Raw genomic sequence first — 14,751 nt, forward strand, 5'->3', positions numbered from 1 at the left:
CCTGTGAGTACCGAAACAGAAAGGATGTATTCCCACAAAAGCTGCTACACAGCAGTTTCCCGTCCCCAGAAGCAGTAGAAAATCTTAGCATTCCAATGGAAGGCATGTATTTGTAAAATATTCTAGAATCAGCTCTATAGTTTTCTTGTCCTCTTTGATAAGGGATCAGACAGAGGGTGTGTCCCCCTCCAGCAGCTACCCTTCTTGACAAACTGGTCTCCAATAATACCTTTCAGAAACTTACAAAACTTCCAGAATGAGAAGAGCACAAGGTTGGTCGCATTCAACTTAAATGCTTTTATTGACAATGTCTTGGAACAATAAGCAAACAATGCTTAAATTTTTCATTCAAATTCACTTTCCACATGTCAAAAGACCTCAAGGTAGAAAAAAATAAAATAAAAATATAAATATCTGAGAGTCCATCTTAATAAATAAATTAAAAACACAATAAAACGTTTTCATGGAAAACTGTTAATGTCAGAACATTCAGACCACCTCAACAATGCATGATCAGTAACATTACAATGAACATTGATGTTGAAGAAAAACTACAGTACATGGATATAGCTATTTATTTCTATCTACCAGAAAATAAAGTCATATCTTTTCTTAGTTTAATATTGGTCATTTCTAATCAGAACACACTATTGCCAGGAACACAGTAGTTATTGTTAAAATCAGCTGCACTAGATACAATTTGAAAATATCCAGCACCAGGTTAATTCCAATAATGAACCCAATAGATTAGTTAATGCTATGAGAAGACTAAGGAGAAAGAGAAAAGAGACACAGACCCAGGCCTGGCTCAACATGCTACTAACTACCAGCTCTCTGAAGTGTCACTGGGAACAATACACACTCCATGCGTTTTGCTACATCTCCGGAAGAGGTAAGGACTTGAGTCCACACATGGATGCTTTCAAGTCCTTGAGGCCCACAGCCTGGTGTGTTTCACGCACAGATAAGGTCCTCCCTAGGTCTACAGGAACCCTCTAGGGAAGACGTGTTTCTCCTCTCTGTAATGCACCAGCTCGGGCAGTGGCACTTGTGGGTGCCGGCTGCCTCCCCTTCCCTGCCCGCTCACAGGGCCAGCAGCGTGGGTGAGCTGAGCGAGTCAGAGGAGGGCTCGTTGCTGCTGCTGCCCTTGCGGTGGGCAGCTGCGCAGCTGGGGAAGGAGTCAGCCTCGGGGTAGGTGAAGACGAAGGAAGACGTGTAAGCAGTGCAGCTGGGAGTACACGTGACCACCGGAGTGCACAGGGGCTCCAGCTCTGTGGCCATGGGCCCCATCCCCAGGGAGCCACTGTGCAGGGGCTCCCAGTCTGCTGCATAGAAGGACCCAGATAGGTCCATGTCTGGCACGGAGCGGGCTGTCTCAGAGCCGGTGGGCCTGGATGATGCTGGGAACAGGAAGTCATCAAAGGGCTCGGCCTTCAGCTCCATGCTGCTGATGCTCTTGACAGGTTCCACTGAGGGCTTGGGCTCAGGGTCATTGAGGAGAGGCAGGGTGAAGGCCTCCTCAGACTCCGGGGTGGCAACCTCTGGCAGGCCCCCAGTCAGATCAAGGGAAGCCACAGACATCTCTTCTGGGAAGCCCAGGTCATCAGGGATCTTGCAGGCAGGTCGGTGAGCTGCCAGGATGAACTCTAGTTTTTCCTTCTCCTTCAGCAGGTTGGCAATCTCGGTCTGCAAAGCAGACTTCTCATCTTCTAGTTGGTCTGTCTCCTGTATACAGAGGGATAAAGGAAAGCATGAGACACAGTCTTACTCAAGGGCCCTTATGCTCAATCTCCAACTTTCCCCTTAAGTTTTAAAAAGGAGCAACCCACAGAGTCTACCTACCGCTTGGAGTGTATCAGTCAGCTCCCTCCTCCGGTTGCGGCATTTGGCTGCAGCCATCTTATTCCTTTCCCTTCGGATTCTCCTTTTCTCTTCTTCTTCTGGAGATAACTAGAATAATCACAAAAAAAAGACTGACATTCAGTAAAAGTGTCTGCCATCACCTCCATTCACCCACCCCAGTAGAACTGGCTCCTGCAGCTTCCCTGTTTCCTGGCACCCCACTGTGAAACCATTTCTGACCTGCAGTTGCAGACTAGGTGTGACTTGCATTTAAAGTAAGATCCTCAGCAAGAGAACAAAGAAGAGCCCAGTCTAAAAGCATGCGGTAGGAAACTTAGGGAAGAAACTATGAGAGTACTTCTTAGGGTGAGACTCAGAGTCTGAGTTGGGATGGAGTGGGCTTGGAGCCAGGGCTCCCAGTTAGGTATGTGCAGCCAGCCCTGTCAGTGGCTTCATCCTCTCTACTGGGCTCCTCCATCTCCAGGGCTGCTTCCCACTCAGCCCCCACATTCCCAGGAAGAGTACGCTAGAGTTCCTCACCTGTTCCACCTTGCCCCTCCTGCCAATGCTCTGCGCTCGGCCTCCTGTCATGGTCTTCACAACGCCAGCCCTGGAGTAAGCCCCAGCGGAGGGAGTGGGGACTCCGAAAGGGTGAGGGGCTCTGGTCTGCGATGGGGCCACAGAGGAGACGAGGGCGGGCTGCACCAGCCACTGCAGGTCCGGACTGGTCGAGATGGCAGTGACCGTGGGAATGAAGCTGGCACTGGAGACGGCCAGGTCCGTGCAGAAGTCCTAGAACAAAACAGAAGGGGAAAGCCGACGTGAGCGAGCAGGTTCCGGACACAGGTGGGGCGAGTTCCCAGTGCCGCATGCAGCAGTGAAGAGAAACGATCCTGCCACGGACGTTTCATCTTAAATGTCCCTCATCCTGGATGAAAGGTCTCCCCCTTTTCCTCCCAGGCATTCCGCAGCGCAGTGCCTGTCTCTTCCATCCTGCCGCTGCGTTCCCGTTATCCCTTCAGCATCACTCGCTTGAAAGGGAGTTTGTTATAAATATCCCTGACGTCTGCGCTGACGCAGGCGCCGCTCCGGAGTCTCCAGAATGAACTCGCTTTTTATCAATGAAACTGCCTTACACACCCGCCCGCTGCACCCTCCTCCCTCATCCCTCCTCCCTGCTCCAGGCTGCCGGGAGAGGGGGGATTGCCGCTTTCTGCCACCTCCCCGGAGAACCCAGGCTCCAGTTAGCGAGTCTGTGCTTAGGACACGTCTGCTCCAGCTAATGTCAGAGATCCGTCCTGGAGTGCAGACCAGAGGTTGCTCAGAACGAACCTGCCTCCGGAAGGGTGAACTAATTTTTACGATGGCAAGCGTGCGTGCGCTCAGAGCAAGTCCCGAGCCCCGGAGCCGGCACCGCTCCGGCCACGGCAGCCTCCCTCCAGGCACAAGGGAGCCCCCTACTCATCTCCTGGAGCGTCCCGCCCGGTGTCTCCTCCTTCGCGACCCCAAGCTCCCGGCCCCGCGGCGGCGGGAAGCCAGCCTTACCTGCGCGTTGACAGGCGAGCCCATGCTGGAGAAGGAGTCGGCGGGTGAGTGGTAGTAGGAGAGGCTATCCCCGGCCGGGGACGCGCTGCTGCAGCGGGAGGATGACGCCTCGTAGTCTGCGTTGAAGCCCGAGAACATCATCGTGGCGGTTAGGCAAAGCCGGGCGAGGGGCCGAGGGGCGGAGACAGGTGGGGGCTGTGGAGCAGAGCTGGGTAGGAGCGCGGTCACTGCTCGTTCGCTGCGCCGCGGCCGCCGGCTCAGTCTTGGCTTCTCGGATGCTCGCTGCAGATGCGGTTGGAGTACGAGGCGCCGCAGCCACTGCTTTTATAACAAGCGTTTTATGAATGAGTGTAAACGTCACGGGCTCAACCACGGTGGCGCCAGAGGGGTGGCGCGCGGGCCTGGGCGCCTCTGCCGCCGCCTGGCTGCGTCCCAGCACTAGCAGCTCCCTGCTCCCAGCTTGGCGCGTGTCCTAATCTCGTGATCATTTCGCAGTTCCTGTATCGGGGTCTCGTGGGCCCCCCAAGATGAGGGGCTTCGGGGATGGCTCCCCCCAGGGCTACAGGGAAAGGCCGTGGAAACCTGCTGACGCAGATGTCCTAATATGGACATCCTGTGTAAGGGGGGCGGGATTGACGGGAACTGCTCGCGGGCTGCAGCCAACACTGAGGGTGCAGCGCGGGGGGAGGCGGGGGCCGCGGCCGGGGGAGGGGAGGCGGGAACGGCGCAGAATGCGAGAGAACATTCGCACCTGGTTCAATGCGGACCCTTGTTCCCGAGGTCGGGGGGATGGGGCAGAGAGCGCCTTTTTACCCTTGTACGGAAACTGAAGACAGTTCTGAGGCTCAGGGACAGGAGAAACGGCCTCGAGTACACAACCTCGAGGACTTAAGCCTCGGCTCCTGAAGGAATGCGCCCCTACCCCCATCACCAATTCTAGCCCTAATTCAGTGCAAAATGTGGAAGCAGACCCTCATCCCGTCGCCTCCAGCCCCCAGGCTCGAGCAATACTAGCACTGTTCTTGCGTTTGGAAGCAGAAAGTGGAGGATCCAAATAAGAGAATACGATAACCTACTTTACGATACTGGGTACTTTATTTATTTTAAAGAAGACAGCGCATTTATTTATTTATTTTTCTCGGCCATGTGTGGGAATATTAAGGAAACTGTCAAATCCTTGAGACACCATTAGATAAACACTGTGCAAAACCTACGTGCGAAGACATTTGAAGGGGGTGTCTGCCTGGTTCTGAGCTGGGCCCCAGGGGTAAGGAGTGCGAGGTGTGGTTATGTGGGCAGGGTGGTCAGTTCGGGATGACAAGGCGGGGTGTGCTTCCTGCGGGGAACTCAAATCTGCGCTGGGGGGCTGGTTCGGTCCCGCCAGGAAGCTGTGCTTACGGGAGCCCGCAGCGGGTGATTTTCCAGCGCGGACTTGGAGGGGGGAGGACGGGGGCTGGAAGGACAGTGTCCAGCAGCGCCTAGGCGGAATACCTCGACTGCTGGGACCCAAGGCGCGGCTCCACGTCCTGGAACACGGGGCTTTGGCGAGGCAAGGTGCTCCAGAGTGTGCCACGCCCCCCAGCCTCCTGCCCTGCTGCGTAGGACAGCCGGGGTCACGCTGCCCGGGCTCAGCCCCAGCGCGCTGGCCACCTCCAGGGCGCGAAGACGCATGTCCCCGCACAGCCCGGGTCTTCCCTTCCCCACTCTTCGGGCCCGGGGGTCGGGGCCCGCGGTCGGGGCCCGCGGTGGGCACCTGGAGAGGGGCGAGGCAGGATGAGGCCGGCGGGCGGACAGTTCGGGGCGCGCGGGGAGCCGGACCGCAGACCTGCCTCCAGCCGCCGCGCCCGGGAGCCAGGAGATCCTGCTATAGATAGTAACAGGGAAGCGGCTGTTTACAGCAACACAGCGCCGCCAGGGCCGTCTCCAGGCAACGCCGCGCGGCCGGGCGCGCCGTCGGCCTGGCGAGGCCGCCCTCCCTCCCAGCTCCCCTGGGCCGCGGCCTCCCCGGCCCGGCTGCGGCCGCTCGCGTCGCCTGACATCATCCGCCGGGTCCGGGGGCTGAGCGGCCCGCGCGGGGCTGTGCGCTAACCTCCATTCTTAGAGATCCAACCCGGCAGGAGCGGGGAGGGCAGGAGGCGGGGATTCGTGGAACTGGGCCACTTGCTATTTTTGCATTCCCTGTCACAGGCAGAGGTGAAAACAGAATTTCATCATTGTATGTCATTGGTTTATGTTGGTGGGAATTTAGGCGCTTTTTTTTCTCACTCATAAAAAGGGAGGGAAAAGGAAAAACACACATAATACGTAAACACAGATTCCTTGGAGCTGCTCTGAATCCTAAAGCAATTCTGCGGCCTTCGGTACTTCTAATTCTATCCTTGATTACAGAAAGAAAGAGGGGGACGGGAGGGAAAGGGGTTATGAAGCCAAATACATCTCTCTTATTATTAATATTAGCTTCAGACAAAATAGGTCAAGCTTTGAATTCCTGAGTCTGGCCGTGCCTGCCATTCACAACTAGATCTCAGGCCACTTAAGAGGAAACCTGACTGGGTGAGGTGGCTCACTCCTGTAATTCCTGCACTTTGGGAGCCCGAGGCGGGTAGATCACTTGAGTCCAGGAGTTCGAGACCAGCCTGGCCATCATGGTGAAACTCTGTCTCTGCTAAAAATACAAAACAGCCGGGTGTGGTGGTGCACGCCAGTAGTCCTAGCTACTCAGGAGGCTGAGGCAGGAGAATCGCTTGAACCCAGGAGGCAGAGGTTCCAGTGAGCCAAGATCGTGCCACCGCACTCCAGCCTGGGCAACAGAGCAAGACTCTGTCTCAAAAAGAAAAGAAAAGAAAATCTAAACTGATTTGATTTACTTCCCTTTCAGGTCTAAAGCATCTCGGCCAATACCTAAAAGATGTGTCAAGATTTTATATCCAGGATTTATCTCAAATACACTTATCCTGCCTTTGCCAATAAAAAAAAAAAGAAGGGTCTTTGAGTGAGCCTATTTCCTCCAGATAGCTTAACTCTTTCCTTTCTGGCACCATTATGACCAGAGTTGGAGACTTAATAAATCCATCCTCTGGAAAGGACAAACCATGTGTCCATTTATTGTTTTATTTATTTAACAAGAAACTATTGACTGGGCTGGAGGCTGGTGCTCACTGTAGTGAAGAGGGTAGACCTGTCCCGACCCTCAGAGAGATTCCGGTCTCATAGGAAGACCAACAAGTCAATAGAGCTTACAGGGCAGCAGTAAGTGGTTTGATAGAGGTAAGAAAGGGGTGCCAGGCAACACAGAAGAAGGCTTGGAAACAGGTCCCAGAGGAGGTGACTGCAATACAGAGAAGGGGCTCAGATCCTCTATTCTCTGGATGATGGAATGATAAAGATTGAGTAAGGCCAGAGCATCATCCAGGCAAAGCAAGACCTCAACCAGAAGCCGCAGTATAGGCCAATACAATCTCAGACTCCCTCTCCTGCCCCACTAACATCCAAACCTGTGATCATTCTAACATATTCTCACATCTCAATCTGCTCATGGTATCCATTTCAGGACTGCAAAATCACATTCTAAAAAGTGGAGCTCACACAAGGTAGCCTAAAAATGAAGACAAATCAGAACAAACGTGAAATTATTTTTGCCATTTGCAGATCCGCAGGTCAGGGTGACTTTGAGACAGGTGCTTGTGTGCCTCCATGAGCATGGCGCTGCCTTCCAACAGGGCAGGGATTTCATGTTCTGGACAAGTCTGAGCATATAAAACCAAAATGTGTGTAGTTCGTGATTATCTATGTGCTGAGTTCCTCCTAACTGGGGATCCAAACGTGAAAAGGAGGGTAGAATTCCACATCTGAATTTTAACCCAAATTGAAAAAAAATTCACTTTTTCTCTACAGTGTTTCCTTATCCGATAGACTTTTCCTATTTTGCACTCTCCCTGTGGCACTGGAAGGAGACCTGACCCACACTTTTGAAGTCAGTGCACATCGTTTAGCCTGGTGTTATTGCAACATTAAGTGAAAGGCTGCTGTCTGTACCACCTACGTAAATGCTGCCGCACACAGCCCATCCCTAGCATGCAGAAGTAGTTGTTTATTTGGGGAAGTGTGGTCTAGTGGTGAAGGGTTGTGGTCAAAGCACGGGACCAGAAGTCAGGAAGATGCATATACCCAAATCAACTTAGACTTGTTTGGTAACTTTTCGCCTTTGTCTTTTTCATGTGCTGATATTCACTTAGGATCTAGCACAGTGCCTGGCACATAGTAGGTGTTCAATAAATATCCCTTTTTCTTTTTTTTTCCTTTTTTTTTTCTTTTTTCTTTTCTTTTTTTTTTTTTTTTTTTTGAGACAGGGTCTCACTCTGTTACCCAGGCTGGAGTGCAGTGGTGTGATTATAGCTCACTGCAGCCTTGAACTCCTAGGCTCAATGCCCCTACCTCAGCCTCCCAAGTAGCAAGGACCACAGGCACACACCACCATGCCCAGCTAATTTTTTTTTTTTTGTAGAGATGGGGTGTCACTATGTTGCCCAGGCTAGTCTTAAGCTCCTGGCCTCAAGTGATCCTCCCATCTCTGCCTCCCAAAGTGCCGAGATTACAGGCGTGAGCCACCACATCTGGCAATAAATATCTATTGAATGGATGAATGAATGCATGTCCTCATCCAGGCAAGGTGAATGTCGGCGGTTGTGCTTTTTGGGAACTTAGAAAGCAAATAGATAATGTTCTTTAAATCTTTGGAAAGGCTGAACAGGCTCTTTTATTCTGGGATATGAATAGGCAAAAATTGGGAAAGACAAAATTACAAGATGTTTGGGCTATTTTCAGCTGGTACAGCCTCTGTATAAAGAACACCCCAGTGGTTCATGATGAAAGATCAAACGTACCCTTGTTCCTGAGCCCTATGAGAAAGACAGCTAGTGCCCATATATAAATACCACATTGTCTGCAATGACAATGACCATGTCACCACTACCGCTTAATTTATTCATTCTAAATGTCTGGACCCAACAAGAGAAAGAGGCACTCCACAATTCTTGTGGGACTCACACACACGTGAGCCCAACGAAGGGTCTTAGGTCAAGGTTACTCACTCGATGGCTCAGACCGTGAGCAAAAAGATTGCCCCTATTTAGAACACTGGAGGCAGATTACCATGCCACCCCCCCACACACACACACACATGCCACTACTGCAACTAATTAGTACTAGAGATTTAGCCTCTTTGAGAAAAACTGTTTTTTCATTCTGAACAACTCTTGGCTTTTTGACAGGAGAGGATGATTCAATGGGATCCCCGTCCTTCTGCTAATGTGAGCATTTAAACAAAGCTCTGTGTGGTCCCTGAGACATGCTCCATCTGGAGCTGAGGAAACTGGGGAACAGTGGCAGTGCCAAAGACAGGCACACTGCAGCCCAACCCTGCAACATCTTTTGCAGCCACCAGCAGTGTGGGACACTGGTTCTGTCAGCGTTGCCGAATCTTGCTTTAGAAACAAGAGCTCCCCACGGCAGACAAGCACAGCTTCTCTAGGCTGTCAGCTCCTCTGATGTCCTGAGCTGACCTTCTGCAGCTCCGGGGGACTTAGCTGCTGGAATTCCAAAGGAACCCCATCGACGTCACTAAACCTATAGGACAAAAACACATCCCAAGAAACCTCAACTGCAGGGCTCCCATCCAATGAGAAAAATCTCATAATCACCATGGGCAGGGCCAGGGGTGGCTAGAAGAAGCTGCTACATGATGCGATTCGAGATGTTAAGACATCTTCAGCAGAGGTTACACCATGTCATCCACGACCTTACTCTTACTCAACAAGACAAATCTTTTTTTTCTCTCTCTCTCCCTATACTGAAAAGTTGCAAAGGACAGAGGTTTTTTTTTTTTTTTTTGAGACTGAGTCTCACTGTATCACCCAGGCTGGATTGCAGTGGCATGATCTCGGCTCACTGCAACCTCCGCCTCCCCAGTTCAAGTGATTCTCGTGCCTCAGCCTCCCAAGTATCTGGGATTACAGGTGCCCGCCACCACGCCTGGCTAATTTTTGTATTTTTAGTAGAGATAGGGTTTCACCATGTTGGCCAGACTGGTCTCGAACTCCTGATCGCAGGTGATCCCCCGGACTTGGCCTCCCAAAGTGCTGGGATTACAGGCATGAGCCACCCCACCCGGCCACAAAGGACAGATCTTTAAAAGAGACATTGGCCATTGTAATGCCAAAGAAATTCCCCTTTCCCAAACCAGGAAAATCCTGACTAGTATGTACGAATTCATTTAGGCTGCCCTCTGATCTAGAACTCGTAATTTCATCCTCAGATGTGACAACTTTTTGTCTCAGTTTAGTACATGATTGTGTTCCACAAGAAAACTTTCTATTGTAACTCCCAGGTGAGGTGTGATTTCTCCACGGATGTTTTATTACTCTGGAGTACTGAGTTAGAGATCGATGATGAAATTCCCAAAATGACTCTTCTGAAGAATTCCACCTTTAAACTCTGGCCCATCTCAGACTGTGAGGTAATCAGTTAGGACAAGGACAGATTATACGCTGGCAGAGTCTACTCTCCCACCTAGGGAGGCTCTGAATTAAATCAGAACACCAAACAGTACTGTTATCCCCCCAAACCTGTTTAGAGGTCAGTTTACAGAATGACACTTAGATAAAAATCTACACTTCTTTTTCTTTTTTGAGACGGAGTCTCGCTCTCTCACCCAGGCTGGAGTGCAGTGGCACGATCTCGGCTCGCTGCAAGCTCCGCCTCCCGGGTTCATGCCATTCTCCTGCCTCAGCCTCTCCGAGTAGCTGGGACTACAGGCGCCCACCACCACGCCCGGCTAATTTTTTGTATTTTTAGTAGAGACGGGGTTTCACCATGTTAGCCAGGATGGTCTCGATCTCCTGACCTCGTGATCCGCCCGCCTCGGCCTCCCAAAGTGCTGGGATTACAAGCGTGAGCCACCACGCCCGGCCAAAAATCTACACTTCTTATGAGGATTTCCAGTCCACAAGCTTCAGCCTCTGCCTCGCCTTCCAACCTTACCTTGAACCACTTTCCCACACTCCACTCCAGCTACATTGGCCTTTCTCTCCCTCAACTATGCCAAGCTGCTTCTGCCTCTGGGCCTCTGTACCCACTCTTCCCTCTTCCTCACAGACCTTGACAAGTTGACTCTTCCTCCTGACCAACATCTGCTCAAATGTCACCTTCTCCAGGAAGCCCCTCCTGTCTTCCCCATCCAATGTTGCAAACTCCTTTGCCCTTCAGTCACTTTCTGTCATGTTATCTGGCTTTCTTTTCTATCTAGCACTTATCACTACATTACCCTGTCCATTTATGTACTGTTTCATTGCCATCATCTACTAGTCCATAAGCTCCACAAGAGCAGGGACCTTATCTGTCTTATTTAGCAGTTATATATCCTCTGTACCACGCTTCCTGACACCAAGGCACTCAAATCCTTCTAGAATAAATGTATATTTTTATTTTTGTTTATTTATTTTTTGAGACAGGGTCTCACTCTGTCACCCGGGCTAGGATGTGGTGGCTCACTGCAGCCTTGACCTCCTGGGCTCAGGCAATCCTCTTGCCTCAGCCTCCCGAATAGCTGGGACCACAGGCATGGGCCACCACGCCTGGCTAATTTTTTTTATTATTTGTAGAGATGGGGTCTCACTATATTGTCCAGGCTGGTCTCGAACTCCTGGGCTCAAGCAATCCTCCCACTTTGGCCTCCCAAAGTATTGGGATTCTGGGCGTGAGCCACTGCGCCTGGCCTATGAACAAACGTTAAACAGAGGTTCATCAGTTATTGTCCTTGTGATGGAGAAGGCAGCATGGATTCCCTTTCTGGACAGAGAGCTTTGACGGGTGGTTTATTACCTGTATCCTTCTCAGGTTAGGAAACCAAAATCCTAGTCAGCATTTTTTTTTTTTTGAGACAGAGTCTCGCTCTGTCGCCCAGGCTGGAGTGCAGTCTGCAACCTCCGCCTCCCGAGTTCAAGCGATTCTCTTGCCTCAGCCTCCCGAGTAGCTGGGATTATAGGCATGTGCCACTATGCCCAGCTAATTTTGTATTATTTATTTATTTATTTGAGATAGAGTCTCAGTCTGTTGCTGAGGCTGGAGTGCAGTGGCACGAGCTTGGCTCACTGCAACCTCCGACTCCTGGGTTCAAGGAATTATCCTGTCTCAGCCTCCCGAGTAGCCGGAATTACAGACAGGCGCCACCACGCCTGGCTAATTTTTTGTATTTTTAGTATAGAGACGGAGTTTCACCATGTTCGTCAAGCTGGTCTCAAACTCCTAACCTCAGGTGATCCACACGCCTCAGCCTCCCAAAGTGCTGGGATTATAGGCGTGAGCCACGGCACCTGGCCTAATTTTGTATTTTTAGTAGAGACAGGGTTTCTCCATGTTGGTCAGGCTGGTCTCGAACTCCCGACCTCAGGTGATCCGCCCCCCTCAGCCTCCCAAGGTGCTGGGATTACAGGCGTGAGCCACCATGCCTGGCCCCTAGTCAGCAATTTTCTTATCGGGCATAATTTAGATGCTTATAAACCCAAGGGGTATACCAATCCTTAGAACTACAAAGACCCATCATACCTGCTGTCTAAATGTTTCCACATAATCACTTCTTGGCCTTTTGGCTGAGATCAAGTGTAGTAAATGTTTCCACTACCTACCACACAAGATAGTACAGGATGCTTTAGTTTTAAATCCACAACCACCCCACCCTAAAACAATGATTAGCACAATGAGAAACTTTACCTGAGGTTGGTTACACCCCAGATCCTTTCTTTTACACAAATGTAGCCTAATTCAAAAAGAATTTTTTTCTTTTTTTTTTTTTTTTAGTCAGAGTCTCACTCTATCACCCAGGCTAGAGTGCAATGGCGTGATCTCAGCCCACTGAAACCTCCGTCTCCTGGGTTCAAGCAATTCTCCTGCCTCAGCCTCCCAAGTAGCTTGGATTACATTAGCACATCACCATGCCCTGCTAATTTTTTTTTTTTTTTTTTTTTTGAGACGGAGTCTTGCTCTGTCACCCAGGCTGGAGTGCAATGGCGCGATCTCGGCTCACTGCAAGCTCCGCCTCCCGGGTTCACGCCATTCTCCTGCCTCAGCCTCTCCGAGTAGCTGGGACTACAGGCGCCCGCCACCACGCCCGGCTAATTTTTTGTATTTTTAGTAGAGACGAGGTTTCACCGTGGTCTCAATCTCCTGACCTCGTGATCCGCCCGCCTCAGCCTCCCAAAGTGCTGGGACTACAAGCGTGAGCCACCGCGCCCGGCCTACCCTGCTAATTTTTTGTATTTTTATAGAGACGAGGTTTCGCCATGTTGGCCAGGCTGTTCTTCAACTCCTGACTTCAGGTGATCCACCCACCTCAGCCTCCCAAAATGCTGGGATTATAGGCATAAGCCACCATGCCCGGCCAAGAAACTTTTTAGAAAATATTTGTGCATAAAAGTAAAAATCTAACCAATTTTTAGTTTAAAAGTGCTGGCCACAGGACCACAGTAAACATTTATGGCCCTAATACTGAAATGATTATGGTGTCCTTTCGAGTAATTAAAAACAAAAGCAACACTGCGTTGTAAAATACATTTTTATTTAAAAAAGTAAAACTCAGCCGGGTGCAGTGGCTCACGCCTGTAATCCCAGCACTTTGGGAGGCTGAGGGAGGTGGATCACTGGAGGTCAGGAGTTCAAGACCAGCCTGGCCAACATGGTGAAACCCCCATCTCTACTAAAAATATAAAAACTTAGCCCAGCGTGATGATGGGCACCTGTAATTCCAGCTACTTGGGAGGCTGAGGCAGGAGAATCATTTGAACCTGAGAGGCAGAGGTTGCAGTGAGCTGAGATCGCGCCACTGTACTCCAGCCTGGGCGACAGGGCAAAACTGTCTCAATAAGTAAGTAAGTAAGTAAATAAATAATAAATAAGGAAAACTCACAAGTATGCTGAAATAATGCCCGGATGTAAGTTCCATGAGGGAAGGAGACACTACTGTTTCCCCATTGCCAGATCAGTGCCTGACATAATACTAAGCCCTCAGTCGATAGAATAATGAATACAGCTTTCTGATTTCTTTTTTGAATGCCCCCCACCCCTGCCCCAGAATGTGCTTAGTTGGTTTCTTGGGCAGCCCAGCAGTGACTGGGCACGTGGCTGGGGCCAGGTCAGTATTTGTCAACTGTTTGGATCACACAGAGCTGTTCTCACATACCACAGGCTCAGCTGAGGCCAGCATATAGAACCTACAACAGGAGCTGATCTGGCAGCGATAAACAGAACACCACACACCTGCCGGCCTCAGATTGGTTAGCATGGAGGGCTGGGCTGGGCCCACAGGATTCTTCATTTAAATCATTTAGCAGAATGATTCTATTCCTTTCTCCAGATTCATCAGGTGGCTGGGAATACATCATGGGTTACCTGCCCAGAAGGTTTCTGCGGGTGAAGAATCTTTGCTTTCACCTGGACTTTGCTTGCAGTGAATGGGAAACTTCACAGCAGGTGAGGAATTGGGAGTTCCTTTGCTACTAGTACTTTGACATCCAAGGCAAGTTTGTTTGAACCTGGGGCTTCATCAAGCTGATGTCTGTCTGAGCTTAGAATTTGGAAAAGAAGGAAGTAAGAGGTTGTGAAATAGGCTGGGGAAATGGAAGAAAAAAAAAAAGTTCTTCAACTAGCACTCTACTCATTGGCCCACGAAATCAACGGTTTCACCAAAAGACAGCTCCAAGCCCCAGGGCATAATTTCTACGTTTCTTACCCATTTCTGGCCCATATGATAAAATGACCAGAGAATAATGCAGAAAGCTGAGGAATTTCAGATTAAGATGTTTTAGATTTACATTTAGATAAGAGCAGCCCTGAGGCATTTATATCACACATCTAGTTTGAGATGAATTCAGTTGTATTCTTATCAGATATCTCTAGCCTGCTTTCAATTTTTCCATTGGTTTCAGAATTCTTTCCAGGAAAGAAACGACTTTCACATACCTCAAAATATTATTACCTTGTATTAGGGTCAGAAAAAAACCAATCACCTACAGTTACTTTGTACGGACCCTGCAAAGTTAATCCCTTCTTAACTCAAATTGTACAAAGTCAATTATCCTATTCCTTGCTATTCATTCATCACTTTTATTGAGCACCTACTATGTGCCAATTACTAGACTCCACAGTAAACAGGCAAGCTTCCTACCAACATGAAGCTTATAGTCCAGTAATGAATCAATAAAACAAAAATGTCAGATAAAAGTAAGTAAGTGCTGGGCAGGTAATTTTTTTGTTTGTTTTTTGTTTTTTGAGACAAAGTCTTTCTCTGTCACCCAGGCTAGAGTGCAGTGGCAC

General features: G+C 49.9%; 2 protein-coding genes across 2 annotated transcripts in view; one reads left to right on the top strand and one right to left on the bottom strand.

Moving 5' to 3' along the window:
• Positions 1–277: 277 nt before the first annotated feature.
• On the bottom strand, positions 278–3,737 carry FOS (Fos proto-oncogene, AP-1 transcription factor subunit). The gene is made up of 4 exons (XM_003260767.3): positions 3,388–3,737; positions 2,383–2,634; positions 1,843–1,950; positions 278–1,725 (listed from the first exon to the last, which is right to left on the bottom strand). The coding sequence occupies exons 1-4, from the start codon at positions 3,526–3,528 to the stop codon at positions 1,084–1,086; spliced, it is 1,143 nt and encodes a 380-aa protein (XP_003260815.1). The 5' UTR covers positions 3,529–3,737; the 3' UTR covers positions 278–1,083.
• A 10,072-nt stretch (positions 3,738–13,809) lies between these two features.
• LOC101176243 overlaps positions 13,810–14,751 on the top strand; it is a 31,732-nt gene continuing 30,790 nt past the window's right edge. The window contains exon 1 of the mRNA XM_004091875.2: positions 13,810–13,908. Coding sequence (XP_004091923.1) covers positions 13,819–13,908 — 90 coding nt within the window. The 5' untranslated portion in view covers positions 13,810–13,818. The remainder of the gene's footprint in view (positions 13,909–14,751) is intronic.

The sequence above is a fragment of the Nomascus leucogenys genome, chromosome 22a, assembly GCF_006542625.1.
Source record: "Nomascus leucogenys isolate Asia chromosome 22a, Asia_NLE_v1, whole genome shotgun sequence".
Lineage (NCBI taxonomy): Eukaryota > Metazoa > Chordata > Mammalia > Primates > Hylobatidae > Nomascus > Nomascus leucogenys.

What these genes read in the sequence shown, in the direction of transcription:
- FOS (XM_003260767.3), bottom strand. Translation starts at nt 3,528, where the DNA reads ATGATGTTCTCGGGCTTCAACGCAGACTACGAGGCGTCATCCTCCCGC. An exon ending in GGAGGGGCAAGGTGGAACAG is followed by an intron (nt 1,951 to 2,382) that starts GTGAGGAACTCT and finishes TGATTATTCTAG; the next exon opens with TTATCTCCAGAAGAAGAAGA. An exon ending in TGACTGATACACTCCAAGCG is followed by an intron (nt 1,726 to 1,842) that starts GTAGGTAGACTC and finishes CTCTGTATACAG; the next exon opens with GAGACAGACCAACTAGAAGA.